General features: G+C 36.3%; 1 protein-coding gene, 1 long non-coding RNA gene and 1 pseudogene across 4 annotated transcripts; 1 reads left to right on the top strand and 2 right to left on the bottom strand.

The window, feature by feature from the left end:
- The first annotated feature begins 1818 nt into the window (after nt 1-1818).
- On the top strand, nt 1819-3937 carry LOC110902231 (annotated as a pseudogene).
- Nucleotides 3938-7560: 3623 nt separating this feature from the next.
- LOC110900165 (putative disease resistance protein At3g14460) lies at nt 7561-14504 on the bottom strand. Of its 3 annotated transcripts, XM_035981754.1 has the most exons (6): nt 10535-14504; nt 9745-9927; nt 9530-9658; nt 8785-8928; nt 7979-8262; nt 7561-7764 (listed from the first exon to the last, which is right to left on the bottom strand). In XM_035981754.1, exon 1 carries the CDS (start codon nt 14502-14504, stop codon nt 10542-10544), a length of 3963 nt encoding a protein of 1320 aa, XP_035837647.1. In that variant the 3' UTR covers nt 7561-7764; nt 7979-8262; nt 8785-8928; nt 9530-9658; nt 9745-9927; nt 10535-10541. The 3 variants fall into 3 exon arrangements, with proteins under 3 accessions (XP_035837647.1, XP_035837645.1, XP_035837646.1); XM_035981752.1 differs by lacking the exons at nt 7561-7764; nt 7979-8262 and adding an exon at nt 8610-8696; XM_035981753.1 differs by lacking the exons at nt 7561-7764; nt 7979-8262 and adding an exon at nt 8610-8696 and having other exon boundaries at nt 9530-9638.
- A 3389-nt stretch (nt 14505-17893) lies between these two features.
- On the bottom strand, nt 17894-20105 carry LOC110903523. The gene is made up of 3 exons (XR_002572019.1): nt 19823-20105; nt 18249-18339; nt 17894-18061 (listed from the first exon to the last, which is right to left on the bottom strand). It is a non-coding gene; the product is annotated as an uncharacterized LOC110903523 (long non-coding RNA).

Genomic DNA, 20105 nt, shown 5'->3' with positions numbered 1-20105 from the left:
AGATTATTGAATTAATCAAACCAAAAGTGTAGGTGATATAAATAAGGGATATTCGCCTCTAATAATCTCTACTAGACGTTATTGGCTATTAGCAGTCTCACATTTTTTTGTTCCACACCTTTTATATTAGAGCAATCTTTTATTTTTTGTTGACCAACATAATATTTGTAAAATTATGCACATTAACATTTAAGAACAATATACATCCTATCTAGGTTTATCAAGACTCTTTTAAGTAAAATTTTAGAAATTGGCAATTTGTATTTACTTAATTAAATAAAAAATGATAGATGTACAAAAAAAAAAAAACTGGTTTGGATAACCCGACCTGACCTGACACCACACCTCGAATCGGTTTGACCCACACTAATTCTAACCCAACCCAAACCGCCAATATGTATATTTGTTCCTACTGTGGTTACAAAAACCAACTCGAACTTGTTTGAAAAATCAAAACAATAAACCGATTTTGACTCAAAAACGATTAGTATATATAGAATCAAATATTTTCCTTCATAAGTGGTTTACAACCCAACCGATTTTGACTCAAAACGGTTTTAACCAAACAACCTGGCCAAACTAAGCCGGTTTTGCTAAATAAAAAAGAACAAATGTACACCTCTACTATATTCTATACATGGGACCAGGTAGGCGTAATCATTCCTTAAATGTAAACCAGTTGGGCTTCCAAGCTCCAACATTAGAACAGTACTGGGCCAGGTCCAAACTAGAAAGAAACTAGGAGCCTAAAACTTTAAAAATAAATAGAGTAAATTACGTTTTTGGCCCCTGTGGTTATATCACTTTTACTATATTAGCCCAAAATAAGATTTTTTGACATATTTGCCCCCATGGTCTCTATAACTAACTATTTTGGCCCCTGAGACTAACTCAACCCCAAACCCTGGTTAGTTATTAGTCACATGATGGGTAAATTGGTAATTTCCCCTCCCCTTTACTTTTAATGACTTTATAAAAAAATAAAACAATAATTATCATCAAACCCAAATCTTCAAGAACACATTATCATCTTCAACAACACATCAACTTCAAACCCTAAATCATTTCAACCCACATCACTTTATGCCTCCACTATGCACCCTCACCAATGGCGGCTGCATCTTCTCCTTCATCCGCTCACCCCTAAATCATTTCATTCACCAATACCCTAAACAAATCCCCATTCACCTCCAAATCCCTAATCTCCTTCAAACCCACTTTCAAACCCTTCAGCAATAAGATTAGGTGACTGATTTTAGTGGGTTTTGCGTGTAAACCCTAGTGTTCATTGCTAGAGAGGAAATCCAGGATGAACAGTTCGTTTTTTAGAAAACAACCATGGGTGAATTTTGATTCAAAAGACTGCTGATTTAATCTGCCTATTGCGTATCTTATCTGGGTATTTTGGGGTGAGATAAGTTGTTTAAAATTAGCAGTTTTGAGTTTCGGCCCGAACTAGTGGTTGTGGGTGGATTCCAATTCATTTGACAACCAAAAACAACAAAAATGGAATTGAGATTCCAATTCCAACAATTTCCATTTCCAATTGGAATTGGAATGTTTAAATTCCAAATCCAATTCCTTCAAATTCTAATTCCTATACAAATTCCAATTCCAATTCCAAATCATTCCGCGAACCAAACACCCCCTAAGGTTTTGTGAAATGAGTGTACACCAGTATATTTGATCATTTATTTGATTTTAGTTTCAGTCTGGCTCAATCCAGTCGAATGCTTTTGCATTCCAACTGATATTCATGGAAAAAATCAGTTGTCCTTTTTCACCTTTTACTCCAATAAAGTATCATAAAAAGCTCTTATGAATGGTACTGGTGTTAGAGTAAGGGCTTATAACAATAATAACATTGCATCTGTAGATATGTTTACCCTCTTTTAAGAGTACACTTTCATGTGATTGACACTACCGCATTACAACTTTAGAAGAAAGGGCATAATTTGTTGTTAACTATTGTTTTTTAGTTAGACCTTAGATAATCTGGCTTCTTATTTGAGAACCCATATAAAGAAATTAGCAATTACTCGATAACAAATAGGCTTACATGTATATCTGAATAAATTAGAATATTTCTTGATCAAAACATTATCCCTTTGACCCGTTTTAACCAACCCGTTTCTGGCCTCCATTGGTGTATAGCGTTTGTTTAACAAGTGTAATTCAGAAAAATTTTCAGTAATCTAAAGATGAATTTTTTATATGTATAAATTCAGTTGTGGGGTTTGGAGAACATGCATGCTTGCCATTTCACTCTGTCTAAGCTTTTATAAGTTAAATATTTTTTTAGTTTATAATTTATGCATCATTTTGATAGACAATACATTCTTGCTGAACTGAGGGAGCATAAAAACTCTTATACTGACCAAAAAATCGCATGTTGTAAGTACAAACTTCGCATGTTATATATTCACAGCGTACGCAATGTACGTTAAGCCCAATTGTACAATACACTTTCTAGTATCGCTAGCTTTTACATGACCACTCACTCTCTGTGTGTATAGGGATCCGGATGGGGGAAAACGGTCAATTCATCAGCCAACATCCGATCGAAAACAGGGTACTCTGTTTTGGTCACTGGAGCAGCTGGTTTTGTCAGAACCCACATCAGCGCCATCTTGAAACGCTATGATGACTGCGTTTTAGGGTTAGACAATTTTAACAATTATTAGGATCCTACCCTCTAAGGGCTCGTCAAGTTTTGTTGGAAAAAAGTAGGATTTTTATTGTGGAAGGGGACATAAACGACACCATTTTGCTGAACAAACTCTTTGACGCTGTACATTTTACTCGTGTGATGCATTTAGCTATCAAGCTGGTGTTAGATACGCAAAGCAGAGTCCGTAATCTTATATTCATAGTAACATTGTCGGTTTTGTTAATGTTCTTGAAGTATGCAAAAATGCAAATTCACAGCCTGCAATTGTTTGGGCATCTTCTAGTTCTGTTTCTGGGTGAAATCCAAAGGTACCCTTTTCGGAAAAAGACCGAACTGATCAACCCACGAGTCTATACATCGCAACGAAGAAAGCGCGGGAGAAGAAATCGCGCATACGTATAATCATATTTACGGGTTGTCTTTAACGGGTTTGAGGTTCTTTACGGTTTATGGACTGTGGGGTAGACCGGACATGGCTGACTATTTCTTCACTAAAGATAACTTGAAACGAAAACCGATTCCCATTTTTGAGTCAGGTAATCATTGGACCATTGCGCGTGATTTTACGTATATTGATGTTGTAAAGGGTTGTTTAGGTGCTTTAGACACTACTGAAAAGAGTACAGGAAGTGGTGGGAAGAAAAAAAGGGGCTGCACAGTTTAGAATTTTCAATTTTAGGGAATACTTCGCCTGTACCTGACTACCTGTTTCGGATCTTGTTAAAATTTTGGAGAAGTTATTGAAAGTGAAAGCGAAGCGACGTGTGATGAAGTTGCCTAGAAATGGTGATGTCCCGTTTACTCATGCGAATATTAGTTTGGCGCAAAGGGAGTTCGGGTATAAGCCAATGACGGATCTTCAAACGGGGTTGAAGAAGTTTCTTAGATGGTATGAGAAGTATTATGGTTTCGGGGAAGAAGAGTGATCATTGAGGCATGGCGCAACATGTTCATGCAAAAAGCGGTAAACTTGTTCCTAAATTCTTATTCGTTTTTTATATACTCGCATGATTCTTTTGTTAATTTTGCAGTTTTTGAAAACAAATTATCTTGTTTTCAACTGTTGCTATAAGATGTTGCATCAAGTAAGGAGGAAATAGGGATCTCGCACGATGAACAAGTTTTTGTGGTCCATCGGGGTCTTCTTTTGAGAACTTTGTGTTCTTGTTAACTCGCGCAAATGTAATTTATTGATTATTGTAGGATTCATGACTAATAGAGCAAAATTTGTATGGTTGGACTTGTATCATTTCATAGTGTATTCAAATAAACAGAACACATTTGTTTAAATGTTGTGATGTTTGTTGATTGAAGACTTGCGTGTGTTTTTTTTCCTTTTCTTTTTATTATAAATTTCTTGATATGAGTTTGGTTTTTGTGATCTGTTGATAATTTTTTTTTTCATTCAGGTTTGAGTTTATGATTTCCTTTGTTCTGTTACCTCATTACTTGTCTTTCTTTTTCTGGATATTGGATACATGGGGTCTTTTAAATCTGCATTTAAACTTATTATTGTAATTTGTAAACTGAAGTTGCAATAGTATAAGGGGTCGTTTGGTTCTTGGAATTCCATGGAATTGGAATTTATTACATTCATAGGTGGTGTTTGTTTTTTAAGATCCAAAAGGTCTGCGGACCACATCTGCAGACATCTGCAGGAGAAGAGGTGGACCAAAGATCTACAGTCTGTAAGAAGAAGAGGGTTTGTTTTTTTATTATACATAAACCACTTCTCATAAACACGCTCCTCTTCCCACACACACCCTCCACGGATCTCTCTCCTCTCGATCCCTCTCTCTGCTTTCATCACCACCACCAACTCACCAAGCACCACCGTAAACCCACCACCACCGTCACCACTACACCACCGCCACCACCGTCTCTCTCTCCTCGGCCTCTCTCTCCTCGGCCTCATCTACTGCCAAGAACAACCACAACCACCGCCTCCACCGTCTCTCTCTCCTCTGCCTTCATCTACCACCACAACCACAACCACCCACCGCTCCCTCGATCTCCGATTTGGGGTTCGATTTAGGGTTTTTTTAATCAAATCACGTTCTGAAACCCTAATTCTAACATCATCTTCATCTGATGTCATCAATTTCCGAACGGAAGCTTCAATTAGTTTATAATCCGATGCGTGTGAAGGTGAATCGGTTCTGTTTAATGATATTTTTGGCTTTCCATTTCCATTTCCATTTCCCACCATGTCTTTTTTTTTTGTTTATGGATTCAACGAGGATTCATTGTAAAAAGGGAAAGGAGAGTTTGGGGGTGAGGGGGATTTGGGATTGGTTGATTTTGATGATGATGATGATATCTCAACTGCTGTTTATGAAACCTTATCGTCTTCACTTGATAGTTTTTTTGGGGGGGTTTTGGCAGGGATGTGGTGGTGGAGGTGGTGGCAGGGATGTGGTGGAGGTGGTGGTGATGTATCAGGTGGTGGTGGTGGCAGGGATGTGGTGGTGGAGGTGGTGGCAGGATGTGGGGGTGGAGGTGTGGAAGAAGAGTCAAGAAGAGGTTTGTGTCTGTGTGGTGAAGACATGGGAACATGTCTGTGTGGTGAAGAGGTCTCGCACACCTTTTTTAATGAAAGGTCTAAGAGAAAACAAACAATCTGCACCATCCAAACATCTGCCCGCGTCTGCGCGGCGCAGACATAAGTGGCCAGAAGTACTCTGGCCAAAAAACAAACAGAACCATAATCATGTTTGGTTGGACATTGGAATGAAAACATCAAATTCCTTTAGTCGAAGGAATTTAAGAATCCTTCCTCTTACCCAAGAAAAGTTTTCATTCCAATGGAATGTTGAGCAAATGACAAGAATAACCCTTAAAAACAATTTGATCCACATTAACAAACTGGTCCACATTTTCTCTATATCAAAATTAATTCTTCGTATACAATCAAATGGTCATGTTTATCACAATAGAATGAATTTTTATAATTAAATAATATCTTGTGCTCTTAAAGTTCCATTGATTACTTATGAGAATGAAATCAAAAGGATTGATTAACGAGTTCTAGACATTGATTGAAATTAAAATATTAAAATAATAAAAAAAGATCGAACAATAAATTCTTTTATCAAACAAAAATTGTAGTGATCAATGACAACTGCTCACAATCCATGGCGGATTTTTCGTTGAGTTGGTGAGGGGGTTAATTTTGTCTTTTAAGTTTTTAAACAATTCAATTCCATTAATAAAAACCAAACATTCCATGAATTTTCAAAGGATTCCATTCAAATTCAAATTCCAATTTCAATTCCAATTCCATGAACCAAACTCCCCCTAAGGTTATCAAACCATTATGTCGTAATAGCGGTTGTGCGTTCTTACCATCTAAATCGCAATCACTAGTTACATAAATCTATTAACAACCTAGGACAATATTTGTGTAAACTTTTCAGGTCCTATCTACTTTATTTATCAATTTTTTATAAGATATTGTAACCTGAATGGATACCTTTCAAGTTACTACCAAGTGAATTACATCTTTCTAGGACACAATGTTGTTGGGAGATTGACTTTGTATGGATCACAATCAAGCTAATTCCCTAGATTGATTATTAGTTAGTTTGTAACGAAATATTAATTAATCAATATGTCAAGTATCATTGTTTCATCCTCAATCAGTTTAACTTAGCAATAAATAAGAGTAGAAGAACAATTCTTTTGAGCGCAAGGTATTAATCAAAATCAAATGTTTCAATACATCATGTAAAACTAGTCATAAATTTTACACACGATTTCCTAGATATGTTAGGTTGGGTGGCTTGCAAATTTCCTCTGAAGTTTGCACACATAAGTTCAAGCACCGAATTCATACTCAACTGCTTGACACGATAAGCTATGGGATCAAGTGATAATAACAATGCGGACTAATGTTTTTGTTATCTTGTTGAGATGTACGAAATTGACAAGTGACAATTACGTATAACATCCTCTTAACAGATTGTCTTCGTCAAATGATAGGCTAATACGTGGCATCTCTTCTTCATTAGCGAGACTTCATCAATCTTCACTAGAGGTAACTTGCTTCAGTGGTAAGTTCTTTTTAATCTTCATCAGATGGTAACTTGACATCAAAGGCAAGTCCATTAATTCTTTACTGGTTATAAGTTCCAATCAGAGGTGCGTAACTTAGTCCATGAATGCCAAGTGCTATCAGACGCAACTTGTAACCACTCCAAGGGTTCCTTGAAATTAACAGCCTAAAAAACAACAAATAAATATCTAGTTAAAAAATCCAGCCGTTTTTTACAAGCAGACGAAATTAATTGAAACTGCTAAAATTGGGGAAAACCTTGACTTCAAAATTGCAGCTCTAGATGACGAAATTGGGTGCCGAGATTTGGGAAAACCCGCCTATGGCATTTGTCCATGCGTGTGGCTCGTTGAGGTGTTTGTGTCCATTACTTATCCCCGTATAACTTCAAACATAATGAAAGTAATGCCCTTTTTAGCTTGAACCATTTTCCAGTCCACTTCCGTGTGTCTAGTCGCACCAAATACGCGTGTGCTAGATCATGGATCAACTCTGTATCACCATCAATGTGAAGATTAAGCATCATTCTGTACTTTGCACTTTTGTTTTCAATCAGCTAGAAAATGAAAGAACTTAACTACATAGAAGCAAAGTCTTCATCTGCACACACGCAGATTCTTGAGCCAAACAAATTCTTTATCTCGCTTGTGTTTCTGCATCAAAACGGTAAATCATGTCAAAACCGTAAACATACAATATACATTTTATGATAATCTAGATACTTTTGCTTTGGTCATACGACATAACTTGAAGGTTGTCTGTTAAAACAGACCACATAAAATTTTACATATCTGAATGAAAAAGAAATGATCGATATGGGTTGTATTTTACTAACCTGCAAAGCTGGAAACAAAGGAACTTTCTTGATGAATGCAACAATGTGATGAAACCATCTTTCTGGTTCGAACTTATCGAACTTGACCCTTTCCATTCCATATGGCTGATAAGGTATGGTATCCCCTTTCCTCACCTCATAACCAACAGAAAACATCATCACCCGCAAAGCATATAAATCGGCATCTGATGGTATTGTTTCCACCTAAACATTTCAGTCTAGTAAACAAGAGCATATGAAAAGTTGCCACATTTGTAGTACTTCACTTTTTTAATCAACTTTAGAGGATGTAAAGTTACCCAAAGTGTATTTTTAAAAAAATAACACCCTTGAAATTGATTTAGTAAAAAATTAGGCTATCATTGAAATAGTACTTCTTTTGTTGAGATGCTAATTATTAATAATTATTAATTTATACCACTGGAACTGGATGATGGTCTTGATAGTTCCGTTGAAATCTGCATGAAGATACTGCACCATTTCGAGGCTTTCTTCACGCACACCGTTTGCAAATTCTACAATATTTGTGACATTGTTTCTCATTTTTGCTGTTTCTTTGATTTCTGTTGCAGCCTAATCTTGAAGCATGTAAGTGAACCAAGTTAACGCAGTAGACGTAGTGCCCTTTCCAGCAATTATGATGTATCTTGGATCTGTTTTGTTGATTTGAAGAAACCTTGATAGATTTTCTTCTTTCTTTAACTGCAATTTTAAAAATTTAAGGGTCAAACAACACTCTTTGACGTTAGTGTCCAAAATCCATTGCTTTTAAAAGTAAATATAACAAGGATGCTAAAAAACAACTTTTTTCCATTAAAGATGATGTGGAACCTGTTGCATTTCTATCCCAGTTATAAAACTATGTTCATAACAATGAGAAGAGTAGTAATCAATTTTGTAATAAATATAATACAAGGGTTCATGTGGTTATCTCAAATGGATCATATAGTATTATTGAAAAAGTATACTCAAAATGCGTTATGTATACTTATATGTGTGTATATGTATATAATATGTGTGTAACATAATTCTTTTATATTTAGATTGACCTTTTTCACTTGAACCACACATGCTGTGAAAATCAACTTCAAAAGCATCTTTGAATAATGAATCCAACATGCTATCATGAATAAATCCTGTGTTATATCATGAATACCAATAATCAAATCCAGCTTGTTATATGATAACGGGATGGTCAAATGTTGTAGACTAAAAGGAACTTACACTTATGTCATTGATGCTTTGATTGTTATTTGCTGATTTAGTCATCATATTTACACCATTTTCCTGAAGATTACACTGCCGAAGTCTCTCATTCAACTGTGAATGTTCCAACATCACCCAGAATATCCTTTACACTGCCAAAGTCTGTCATTCAACTGCCAAAGTATTTACGAAAATGCCAATGGATTACTTTGAGTCATTGATCTTGAAAGATCAATGGCTTAAATACTCACGTATGCTTCGTACAAGACTCTTGTCTTGTATAGAAGCCAGCCTCTTTTTATTTTATTTTCAATTATATATAACAAATAAGCTATGGGCTCAACCAAATAATACTTGTGTGATATAATTCTGTGATATTTTGAGCGACTTCTTTTAGGCAAAAAATATATATTAGGAGGGGAACCTTATTTACATTTTACCCCAAAACTCACAAAAGAATAGGAACAACCATAAAAGTGGTTCTAAAGTTATTAAACATAACCAAAACACATGTTACTTTTTAAACACTCCTTTAGAAAAAGTTTAGACGACTATTCTAAATAGTATATTTTCTATAATCATAGTTAAAACATTAATTGGCCATAAGGTCAAAAGAGAATTAAAATGTTTGTACCACAGTCCAACACTTCAACCCGCCCCAGTTCAACCCTACTAAAAAGTCAACAATATTATTAACCCGAACCTGTTTTAACTCGTTATCCAACCCACCCATCATTTTTATGGGAAAAAAGTATAAGCTTACCAGAAATGATCTTGTCCATCATCAAGCACTTTGAACCTTTCCTTTAACTTAGCCTCTGGTCCGATATTTGACAATTTCTTAAGACCTTCACTTTGAATATTGAATCCAACTGATTTTCATGAATAAATCCTGTGTTATATCGTGAATACTAATAATCAAAACCAGTTTGTTATATTATGGGGTAGTCAAATGTTGTTGACTTAAAAGGAACTTACACTTATGTCATCGACACCTTGTCTGTTATTAGCTGATTCGGTAATTATATGCGAGAGTTTTACTGCACTTTACTCAAGATACTTCCCCTGAAAATTCACACCTTGAGACTTTTCTCTGTTCTTGAATATGACCTGGTCAACTGTGAATGTTCCATCACCCAGAAGATCCTTTAGGATATGTTCCTGCAAAATAACTCCGCAGTAAACAAAATGCCTAAATTAATCAAACCAAATGCAGATCTAAACTCTGATTAGCTAATCACAGACTTCATATCAAGTATTAATACAACTAATCAAATTAGCTATGTTTTTTTTTTATCATAACCCCGCAGTAAACAAAATGCAGATCTAAACTCTGATTTGTATCTTCAACTTTGTAATGGAGACTCGAAGTAACTTCAATCAAATTTCATTATCTATTACTATAACACTTCAACAATCACACAAATCAACTGTCTAACAACTTAAAATCGCACCCTATCAACCTACAAAAGCAAGATCAACAAAACTCACAAACAAAACAATAATAATAATTCGTTGGCAAGTTTAACTCACGAAAGTTAAAATTAGTACCTACACATTGTGAAATGAGTTCCAACGTATGATGCAGCTACATAATAGTTTAAACTCACGAAAACTGATTTCAACATATAAATTAATGTGATCATTAAAATTCAAGTTTAGGTTTTGAGCAACAAATCCTATTCCAAAAAAAAAAAAAACACGCACATGATGTCTGAGAATACCAGTTTATCATATGGAAATCAGAGGGTATTTAATTAACAAGTACCTCCAGTCTATATTTCAATGCAGGGGATATGAGAGATGTGTGGCCAGTAGTGGGAGCCTCTTCCTTCACACCTTTCTTTCAATTTTGGGCATCTCCATATTCTCAAACTCAAAAGTGAAGGTAACAGCATCTCTGGTAGATCGTTCACCTTTGGGCAATTGCTAATTCTGAGATGTTGAAGGGATGTGAGGTGTTGGAGTCCCGTTGAAAGTGATTCCAGATTATCAAATCCGAATATTAACAAAGTCGTAAGAGAAGAAGGGAGAAGGGGGGACAATTGACTAAAATTCCTCACATTGGGTTCATGAAATAATCTTAGGTCAACAAGTGAAGCAGGGAAATTCTGATAGCCCCATTCTGAGATGGGCTTTTTCAGCCCCCCTGTTACAAGGAACCACAAATTGGGAGGCCAAAGACCACGAGGAAAGGAAGCATCAATCATTGGACACTCACGGATTTTCACAACTTTTAACATGGTGAGATTGGATAGCTGAAGGTCAGGAAATGACTCCAGATTTTCACAATCTGTTGTGCTCCAACTGATCAGATTTGGTAGCTGCAGGTCACCAAATGCCTTCATGTTTTTGCAACCTTCTATCTCCAGTTCTGTGAGATTTGGCAGATGGAGGTTAGGAAATGACTCTATGCTTTCACAACCTTCTATTCTCAACCTGGTGAGCTTTGATAGCTCAAGGTCAGAAAATGATTCCATGTTTTCACAGTCACGTATGTACAACGATGTGAGATTTGATAGCTGATGAAGATCAGAAAATAACTCCATGTTTTCACAACCTCTTATTGACAAAGAGGTGAGGTGAGTGGAGTTACTCAATTGATTTATTGTAGTAAGTGACTTGAGATTCTGCCCTCCTCCACCTGTTGTTGTTGTTGCTCTTGGGAAGGAGACATCTATAACTGAACTACACCACTTGATCACTAAACTCTCAATGCTATTTGGACAACACAAACGCTCCATACTTTCACAACAACGTACTTCCAAAATCCTTAGAGATGATAGGAGGTCGCTCCCAGTGTTATCCTCATCCTCCTCTTTCTCTCCTAAACTCACCAATTTTTTACAATCCCTTACCTTCAATTCCTTTAAATTTACAAGAACTTTACTTGCCTCTGCATCTGATTCCCATAGGTATCTTATCTCATCACAATTTTGTATGAATAACTCTTCAACCGCCCCAAAATTCACTATGACACCTCTCCACACCTCATCCGTAAGCCCTAAAATTGATTCTATTTCCAATTTAGTGGTTGATGAAGCTGCCTGAACCAGACTTCTCAGCACACTTTCACCACATCCCTCCATCCTCAAAACTCTTATTGAAGGTAATGCTTCAAGTGAGACATCAATCAAATCGGGACATTTGATTATTTGAAGCTCTCTAAGGCATGGAAACATTGCCTCGCTATTGGTTGACCATACCTCCCAACTCGACATATCTTCAAACTTTAGAATTTCAAGTGAAGGGAAGGTAACATCAGTAGTCCTACTTAACTCCAAACTGATGACTTTAACATCATCCATTCCTTGAATCAACAACTCCTTAAGTGCAGGTAACTGCCCAAGCAGCGGTAGAGATGTACATTTTCTACAACCCCGTAGCGACACATGAACCAATTGATGAAAAGTGGGATCCCCGACCCAACATGGAAACTCTACTCCCCCGTAATACTCAACTTCAAAATGTTTCAACGTATCAGTGTGTGGCTTGAGCTCAGCAAGAACCTCCTTCTCAAGTGATCCTCTCTGTGAATCATTACCCCATTTCATCTTTAACTTAGTAAGCCTTTTTTGAGATAGGTTCGCCTCCCTTGCTTGCATTGGGATTTGCACTTTCTGCAATCCTTCAATGGAAAGTTCCCCACGTAAATTCTCTAATCCCTTAAGCTTGGTTATTGCAAAGTCACCGTCTCCTCCAACGATGACCTTGGGGAGAGTTTGTAGGTTTTTTAACTCACCAATTCCCAAGGGCAGCTTCTTCAAATGCGGAGTATCCCTGATGTCAAAATGCCTCAATTTTTTGAGCTTTAGGAAGCTTTTAGGCAATGTACTCAAGCTCTCACAACCAAAAACGATCAATGTTTGTAAATTGTAAAGATTACCAACATTCTCTGGTAACTTTGAGATATTTGTTCGAGACAAATTAAGATACCTCAAGTGGTCCAAACTACAAATGACATCCGGTACCTCACTTATGTCAAAACGGCTCAAAGAAAGAACCCTTAACAGTGGTAGCTGAGGAAGTAAGTCAACCAAAATTTTATTGGATATGTAAAACTCATCCCAGCTTTGTTCTACCCCAACATATACAGCTAACAGTGTTCTCAAACTTCTTGCTCTTTGAAATGCCTCAAACTTCTGGAAACCTACATAGCGCTCACGCATAAATGACATATGTCGGTACTTGCCTAAAGCTTCCTCTGCCATCTCCGTCTGATTGTCAAACCTCAAAAAATATTCTCCAGCAACAAATGTGGCCAAGTCGTTCATGAGATCATGCATCACAAAAAAGGGTTCGCCACTAGGTGCGGGTTGAAAAAAGGACCTTGATAGCAATTTCTCAAAATATTCATGGCCCAAGCATTCCGGTGACTTGTTTGCAGTTGACTCGTTCAGATACCCTTCAGCTATCCATAGTAATATCAACTCCTCCTTGTCAAACATAAAGTCCTTTGGGAACAAAGAGCAGTATGCAAACAAGCGCTTCAAATCAGCAGGAAGATCATGGTAGCTTAGTCTTAGGGCTGGAACAATTGCATCAGCATTTTCTAAATCCCATATCTTACTTTTCAACACGTCATCCCATTCTTCTCCCTCGGTTTTTGTTCTGAGTAATCTTCCAATTGCCTTTAAAGCTAAAGGCAAACCACCACACTTTTTCACGATACCTTTAGCTTGTGGTTTAAGTGTTTCATGCGAATCAAAGTTATCTACATCTAATGCATGTAGAGCTAACAAAGACAAAGCATCTTCATGCGACAAACTCTTGAGATTGTCTACATGATTAAAACCTATCTTTTTAAGCAGATCTTGCTGGCGAGTTGTCATGATTACCCTACTTCCAGCAGCCCCAGAATGAAATGGACGCACTAGTATTTCCCAATCATCATAGTTTTGATTCCACACATCATCAAGTACTAGTAGAAATCGTTTGTCCTTAAATTGCTCTCTAAGAGCAATTTGAAGCTGATTTACATCTTTGAACTGTTTGTTTTCTGTAGCCACACATTCAAAGATGGTTTCACTTATTTTGAATACATCACACTCATCGGAAACACAAACCCAAGCCATGAGTTCAAAGTGATCTTTCACCCGCGTATCGTTATACAATATTCTAGCCAGAGTGGTCTTTCCCACTCCACCCAAACCAACTATGGGTAAGATACTAAACTTTTCCTTAGATGATTCACCTACTAACAACTGGTTGAGCAATTTCTTTTTCTCAACTTCTCTTCCAACAACATCACGTTCTGGCAAAGAGGTTTCGTTTCTTCTATTAGTATTAATTTTTGGCTTTTCACCTTTCACAATCAAACCAGGATTTTGTTTTTCTAGATGTTGTAACTTGGTGGTAATTCTGTCTAACTTGGGACTCAACCTATGGCTTAGTGAGAACTGTTTGCAGCAAGTTGGGATGAGCTTTCTTACCATGCTGGTGCTCGCTTCTGATTCCGGGGTCAGCTCACGACGCATAGCTTCAGTAGCCACTTCGTCAAGTACGTCATCGATATCGTAAGCCAGATGTTGGAGACTATTGAGCCATAGTCTAACAGATTCATCAGTTATTTCCTTGTGGGAGGCATCATTAAGCAGAGCTTGGATCTGGGACAACGTGCTCCCCAATTGCTTGAGCTCTGAGTGGATATTCTGAGAGCGCGCATATTTCTTTAAGGCTTCATCGGCTAGCTTCACAAAAATGACTTTGACAAGGGCAGCAGCAGCAGCTTCAGCCATTGTTAACAGACAGTGAAGAGGTTTACTGGAAAATTGGAATGAGAGTAGTTGGTGTGTAGTGTAATCTGTATGTGCGATGAATGTAAATGAGAGATCATGAGTGAGTGGAGACAAGATAGGAGTGGTCTGAGTGGAGATAAGAAATGAGTGGATAGAAAGAAGGATACGTTTATCAACATTTGAGCCAATTGTCTTGGTCAACAGTTTTTTCTTTTTAATATATTGTGCAAGGAGTAGCTCCCACTATTTAATGAGCCTGAACATTTTTGTTATGATTTATTAATTATATTTTGAGATGCTTCATTTTTATTGCTTGTGTTGCTGTAAGAAAGCAGATTACTATTTTTGTAAATAAAAAGAATATTAAAACGAGTAAACTATACAAATAGTCTCTATAGTATGATAAAACCTAGGAAAAAATTGAAAAGTTCATCAGGCCAATTTATCAAATTGGATCAAAAGTATTCATAAAGTGGGCGGATTTGGTCAGCAAGATGCAAAAATAATACTTCAAGTTCTATTACGTGAATAAGAGATTTTATTTTTATTTTTTTGGCACAAATATTATTTTTTGTTCCTAAAACAAAACAATTTAAAAAGGTTCAATTGTCTAAAATAAATATCTAAACCGGCAGATTTATTGACATAATTGCTTTAAATGATGAAGAACATGAAAATTAAAATTAACAAAGACTACACAATGCATCCAACCTCCTAAATTATTCTATTTAAAAAAAATTATATTAAACTTTTAAAAGGGATAGATAATTGCTTTAAATGATGCGAGTCAACCCAGCCAAGCAAGTCTGACCCATTACCCGACTCATCCACCCATCTACCTAATTATGAATGTCGTGTCTCAGACTACTCTAATTAACCAAGTATATAGCTGAACAGAAGAAAATGCACACGACCATAAACTTCAGAATATACGTGCCTAGCGTGTTTTAGTTAGGATCCTTTTCGTATTTTTTTCCTTAAGATCCTTACACGTGGGAATATGATAACACACATTTTTATATGATTTCTAAAAGGCACAAAATCACACAGCTCCATTTGAAAATTCAATAGTGAGTCAACCCGGCCTGGCGAGTTTGACCCATTACCCGACTCATCCACCTATCTACATAATTCTGAATGTCATGTCTCAGACTACTCTACTTAACCAAGTATATAGCTGAGCAGAAGAAAATGGACGAGACTATAAACTTCAGAATATACGTGCTTAGCGTTTTACGATTTGTTAAAAAGTATTAATTCAATTTCAGTTGCAGCTTTGATTTAATGTGTGGTGGTTATTTGTTTCTTTAGGCAAACCTGTTGATAACTTCAAGGACTAGGCTTGCAATATTGTAAAGGTCAAGAGATATTGTGCATTTAGACTAAGGATCGAGGATTACAATGTAAATCTGCATTATGGTTTCTTTATATATAGAACAACTTTTTGCCTCAAGTAAGTCATTTATCTAAAGCGGTCTACATGGCTTGTTTAAAAAAAACGGGTTATACATGTCAACTTATCATTAATGAAACGGGTCAAACAAATCAACCTATGTATGACAACTGACAACTCAAACTTAAATTGTCACCACTGCTTTTAAAGCTGCTATTTACCCTTGTTACTTTAAGCTATGTGATCTCCTAGAGATAACATTAGTAAGTCAAAGTGTATATATGGTCACAAAAATCAAGCATTCATTAAAAAGAACATCATGGCAACTGAATACCGTTCTGTACATTTTCATTTGCTATAACCATAGTTATTAAAGGCTCTAGGCACACTCAAAGCGCATAGGCCTCGCCTGGGGCCTAGGTGCAAGGCGCAAAAAAGCGAGGGCCTGAGAAAAAAAAGAGCGCACAATGAAAAAAATTTAAAATATTTTATGTATTAGAAAATTAATACTATTTTTTAAATAAAATAAACAAAAGCTATCATATAACTTTTAATATCATCTTATTAGTACCAAAATTTGTAAAATATTAGTGTAGAAAAGTAGTTTTCCTTAGATAAAAGTAGAAATCTGGCTGGAATCTTGCTGGAATTCAGAGAATTTAGCCGGTAACTTTCTAGAATCTAGGAATCTTGCCGAAATCTGCGCCTGAACCATCACTTAGAGAATTAAAGCGCAATTGCCTTGACTTAAAGCGCAATTGTCTCGCCTAGCTTGGAAAATGGACCCAGGCGCAAGAGGCGATGGCTTTTAACAACTATGGCTATAACAGCCCAGCAAAAGAGAAACCAAGACTGTGTCCAGATCAACAAAGAAAACCGTAACAAAATCACAGCCCGGCAATTGGCCCCACCGGTTATTATTGGATCGGGGATCGATTAACATTCACGAACAATTGTGAGTTTGAGTATGCACAGAATATGTGCAGGGACTCGTTTGGTGAAACAGAGACAAAGAAAATATGCAATATAAACTTCTAAATTTCACACATACAAATGAAGACATCAGTGGGTATTTATACCCTTACAATACGACCGTTATTTAACCATTCTAGCTAACTAACATAATTACATAACTGAATTTCTTGTTCATCATCGTTTTAATTCTGCAGTTGACTTTATTAAGAACAAGTTTGACTTTTATAATTGACTTCTTAAAATCCTGAATTTTTTTATTATAAATCTTCAAACAGTTATAAAATTGAAATTTTGATTTTTACTTCATTTTCTTGGTCAAATTGACAACCGCCATTAACGATCCCAAGCTTTTCCAAATTTCATGTGCTAAAAAACTTAACCTCTAAGATGTTATCAGTTACATATAACTAAGGGGGTGTTTGGGATTCATTTTCAAACCTCCTTATTGACTTTTGCAAAAAGTTACAAGGAGTTTGCAAAAGTCACATTCCCCTAACTTATTAAAAACTTCTTTTTAACACCTTCAAAAAGTCATAAGGAGGGGCAAAAGTCATTTTGCCAAATACCTTTTTAACGTATAAAAGTTAATAAGTCAATAAGGAGTTTCAATAAGCAATCCCAAACATGCCCTAAATCAACTCAATTCACCTTCCTAATTCATTATAAACCAGTAAATACTTATTTTGAAACTGACAGGTGCATCTCTCATGCAAAGCAACACAATTCGTTCAAGATAAAATATTATAAGAGAATTCGTGAATCCTTAGAAGCCAAATCAGAGTTTGTTACAAAATCAATGATGAGTAAACAGGAATTTGACAACATATACATACTAGTTCTATACCGTCTGGTGGACGGGTATATTAATGGTACAATGTTGTATTCTAAACAAAAACATTAGTTGTTTAAAACCAACCAAAATGTGTGGGATGTTTCATCAGAAATTTAAATATAAAAAAATGAAAACTTAAACAAAAAAATCACAAATAAGATTTTATATACAACCAATAGGCTTGAAAAGTTGTATAGCAATAAATCCAGTTGCTAAAGTGTAAATAAATAGATATTTTCAGGCCTATAGTATACACAACATACAACACAATACCATTTTATTCAAATTCATAACAAAATACAAAACTTCTCAAACATTTCGCCAAGTCATCCAAAGAACAAAGAAAAAACGTCGAACCTGTTGCATCAATTTTTATATATGGGGTTTAAAAGTTTTAATTGAGTATATAACTTAGTATACATGCATCAAAGGCAATAATTAACCCACACACCAATTCATAGTAAGTCTGCCAGTTAAGTATGAATTAACTTAATAAATCAGCGCATAATTGCGATAGAAATAGCTGAGAAAAGAAGTGACTTACACTATATTCGGCCGGATTATACTGTAGAAATGTTCCCAAAGTTGCCTTGTTTCTTGTACTGATGGAGATGCTATTATATTTCTCTTTGAACCTGTATAAAATACATTCACAATTGGTCAATAAGGTGCATGTTGATATACATTATGTGAAAGAAGAGTTGTTACACTGTAGCTATAGATGCAGCCATTCAAATGCAGCTGCTGTATACTAGCTAATCAAACTACAAACACATAAAAATAAACAAAACAAATTGTAATCTTTTTTCGAATGGCAAATTTGGATCACTGACGGACCACTGGAGTATCATCGTGCCACCAGCGGAACCACCCGATCATATCCATCTCCACTAGGCATAATGCCTATACACCAATTCAGCAGGAAACCCAATAGATATGGGATAACCCCCCTTGTGGGAATCGAACCCAAGACCTCTTGGTCCCAAAGTGTCTTATCCCACCCCCAAGATGCCACTAGGCTATAAAGCCATGGACAAATTGTAAACTTTTAGACTCCCAGATAGAAGACAACAAATTTATGAAGTTAGCAAAGAATCTAAATCATTTAGTACGCAAATCTTGAAGCAAAATAGCTAATCAAACCAAGCAAAAAAATGAAGTTATCGTACACACACCAAATGACAAAAATAAGAGTTTAAGATTGGCTTTAAAATAAAACTAAAAATCAACAAAAGTAAATTAGCGTCCGGATTTCTCTTACCAATCTGATTTACAAATCAACGGTGACTAACCCATCAAAATCGCAGAGTAAAAAAAAAGGGTAATTGCACAGTACCCCTGACCGCGGAAGGGATCTCCCTTCCCAGTTCACCACCCGACAAGGATCCCTGGCGGCAAATACCCATAGCCATCAAAGAGGGGTAAGAAACATGTTTCGAACCCGAGACCTCGAGTGTCCTCGGTCCGGCTTTAAAGCGGGTGTCGGTGGCCACCAAAGTGGCACTAATGGGAATTGAACTTGGGTCTCCATTGGAGAACCCAAGTCACTCCACCACTAGGCCACTTGTGGTGGTTAATGGAGTTGACAAAACATAAGAAACAACAAATTAAGATTCAAATCAGAATCTGAAAAGACCATTCTTATAACTATCAACAAATCACACAACAAATGGGACAATTTTATAGCTACGGATCTACCCCGGAATGGGTTAATTTCCAAGTCCGGAATTAGACGAAAGAGAGGCTTAAATTCCTCATACAGATTGAGAACAAACAACAATAAGATCAACATTTACTCAAGCTCCTAATTAGTAAACACGCAAAATTACGGGAAAATAAATGTCACAGATACCGCTTACATGTATCTAACCAAATCAATTTAAAAATCCACAATACAACTCATAAATTGTCACACCACATGTAATGAATGTCGATTTTAAAAGCAATTCTTCTGTAAAGCATTTCATACAGAAACATAGCCATTTACAAAACATAATCAAAAACCATACAGATCATGAAACTTCCAAGCAGATCCAAATTAGGTATAAAATACACACACGAAAAAAAACCCTAATATCCTTACTGTGGAAACAAAATCAACAGATCGGAATTGTGTACCTGTCCATATGGGAATCGGTGTCGGAGAAGGATGATTCCACATTTTGAATTCACTATAGCTTCAACCTTTGGTCCGATTAGAACCCTATGCGCAACTCCAGATTCAACTTTCGTCAATTAGACACACGATGCATGAGTGAGCTCGTTATGTTCCAATGTTCACACACCACTGATAACAGATGATAATTCCATGGTGAATTAGGGGATTGGAGGAAGCTAGAATCGCGGAGAGTGGGGATTTGGGGGAATTAGCGGTAAAGGCTGGGAATTTTGAAAAAGTTTT

Source organism: Helianthus annuus, chromosome 13 (genome assembly GCF_002127325.2).
Source record: "Helianthus annuus cultivar XRQ/B chromosome 13, HanXRQr2.0-SUNRISE, whole genome shotgun sequence".
Lineage (NCBI taxonomy): Eukaryota > Viridiplantae > Streptophyta > Magnoliopsida > Asterales > Asteraceae > Helianthus > Helianthus annuus.
This window is presented reverse-complemented; position numbering and strand designations above follow the sequence as displayed.

Excerpts from the sequence above, each read along its gene's own strand:
- LOC110900165 (XM_035981754.1), bottom strand. The coding sequence starts at position 14,504 with ATGGCTGAAGCTGCTGCTGCTGCCCTTGTCAAAGTCATTTTTGTGAAG.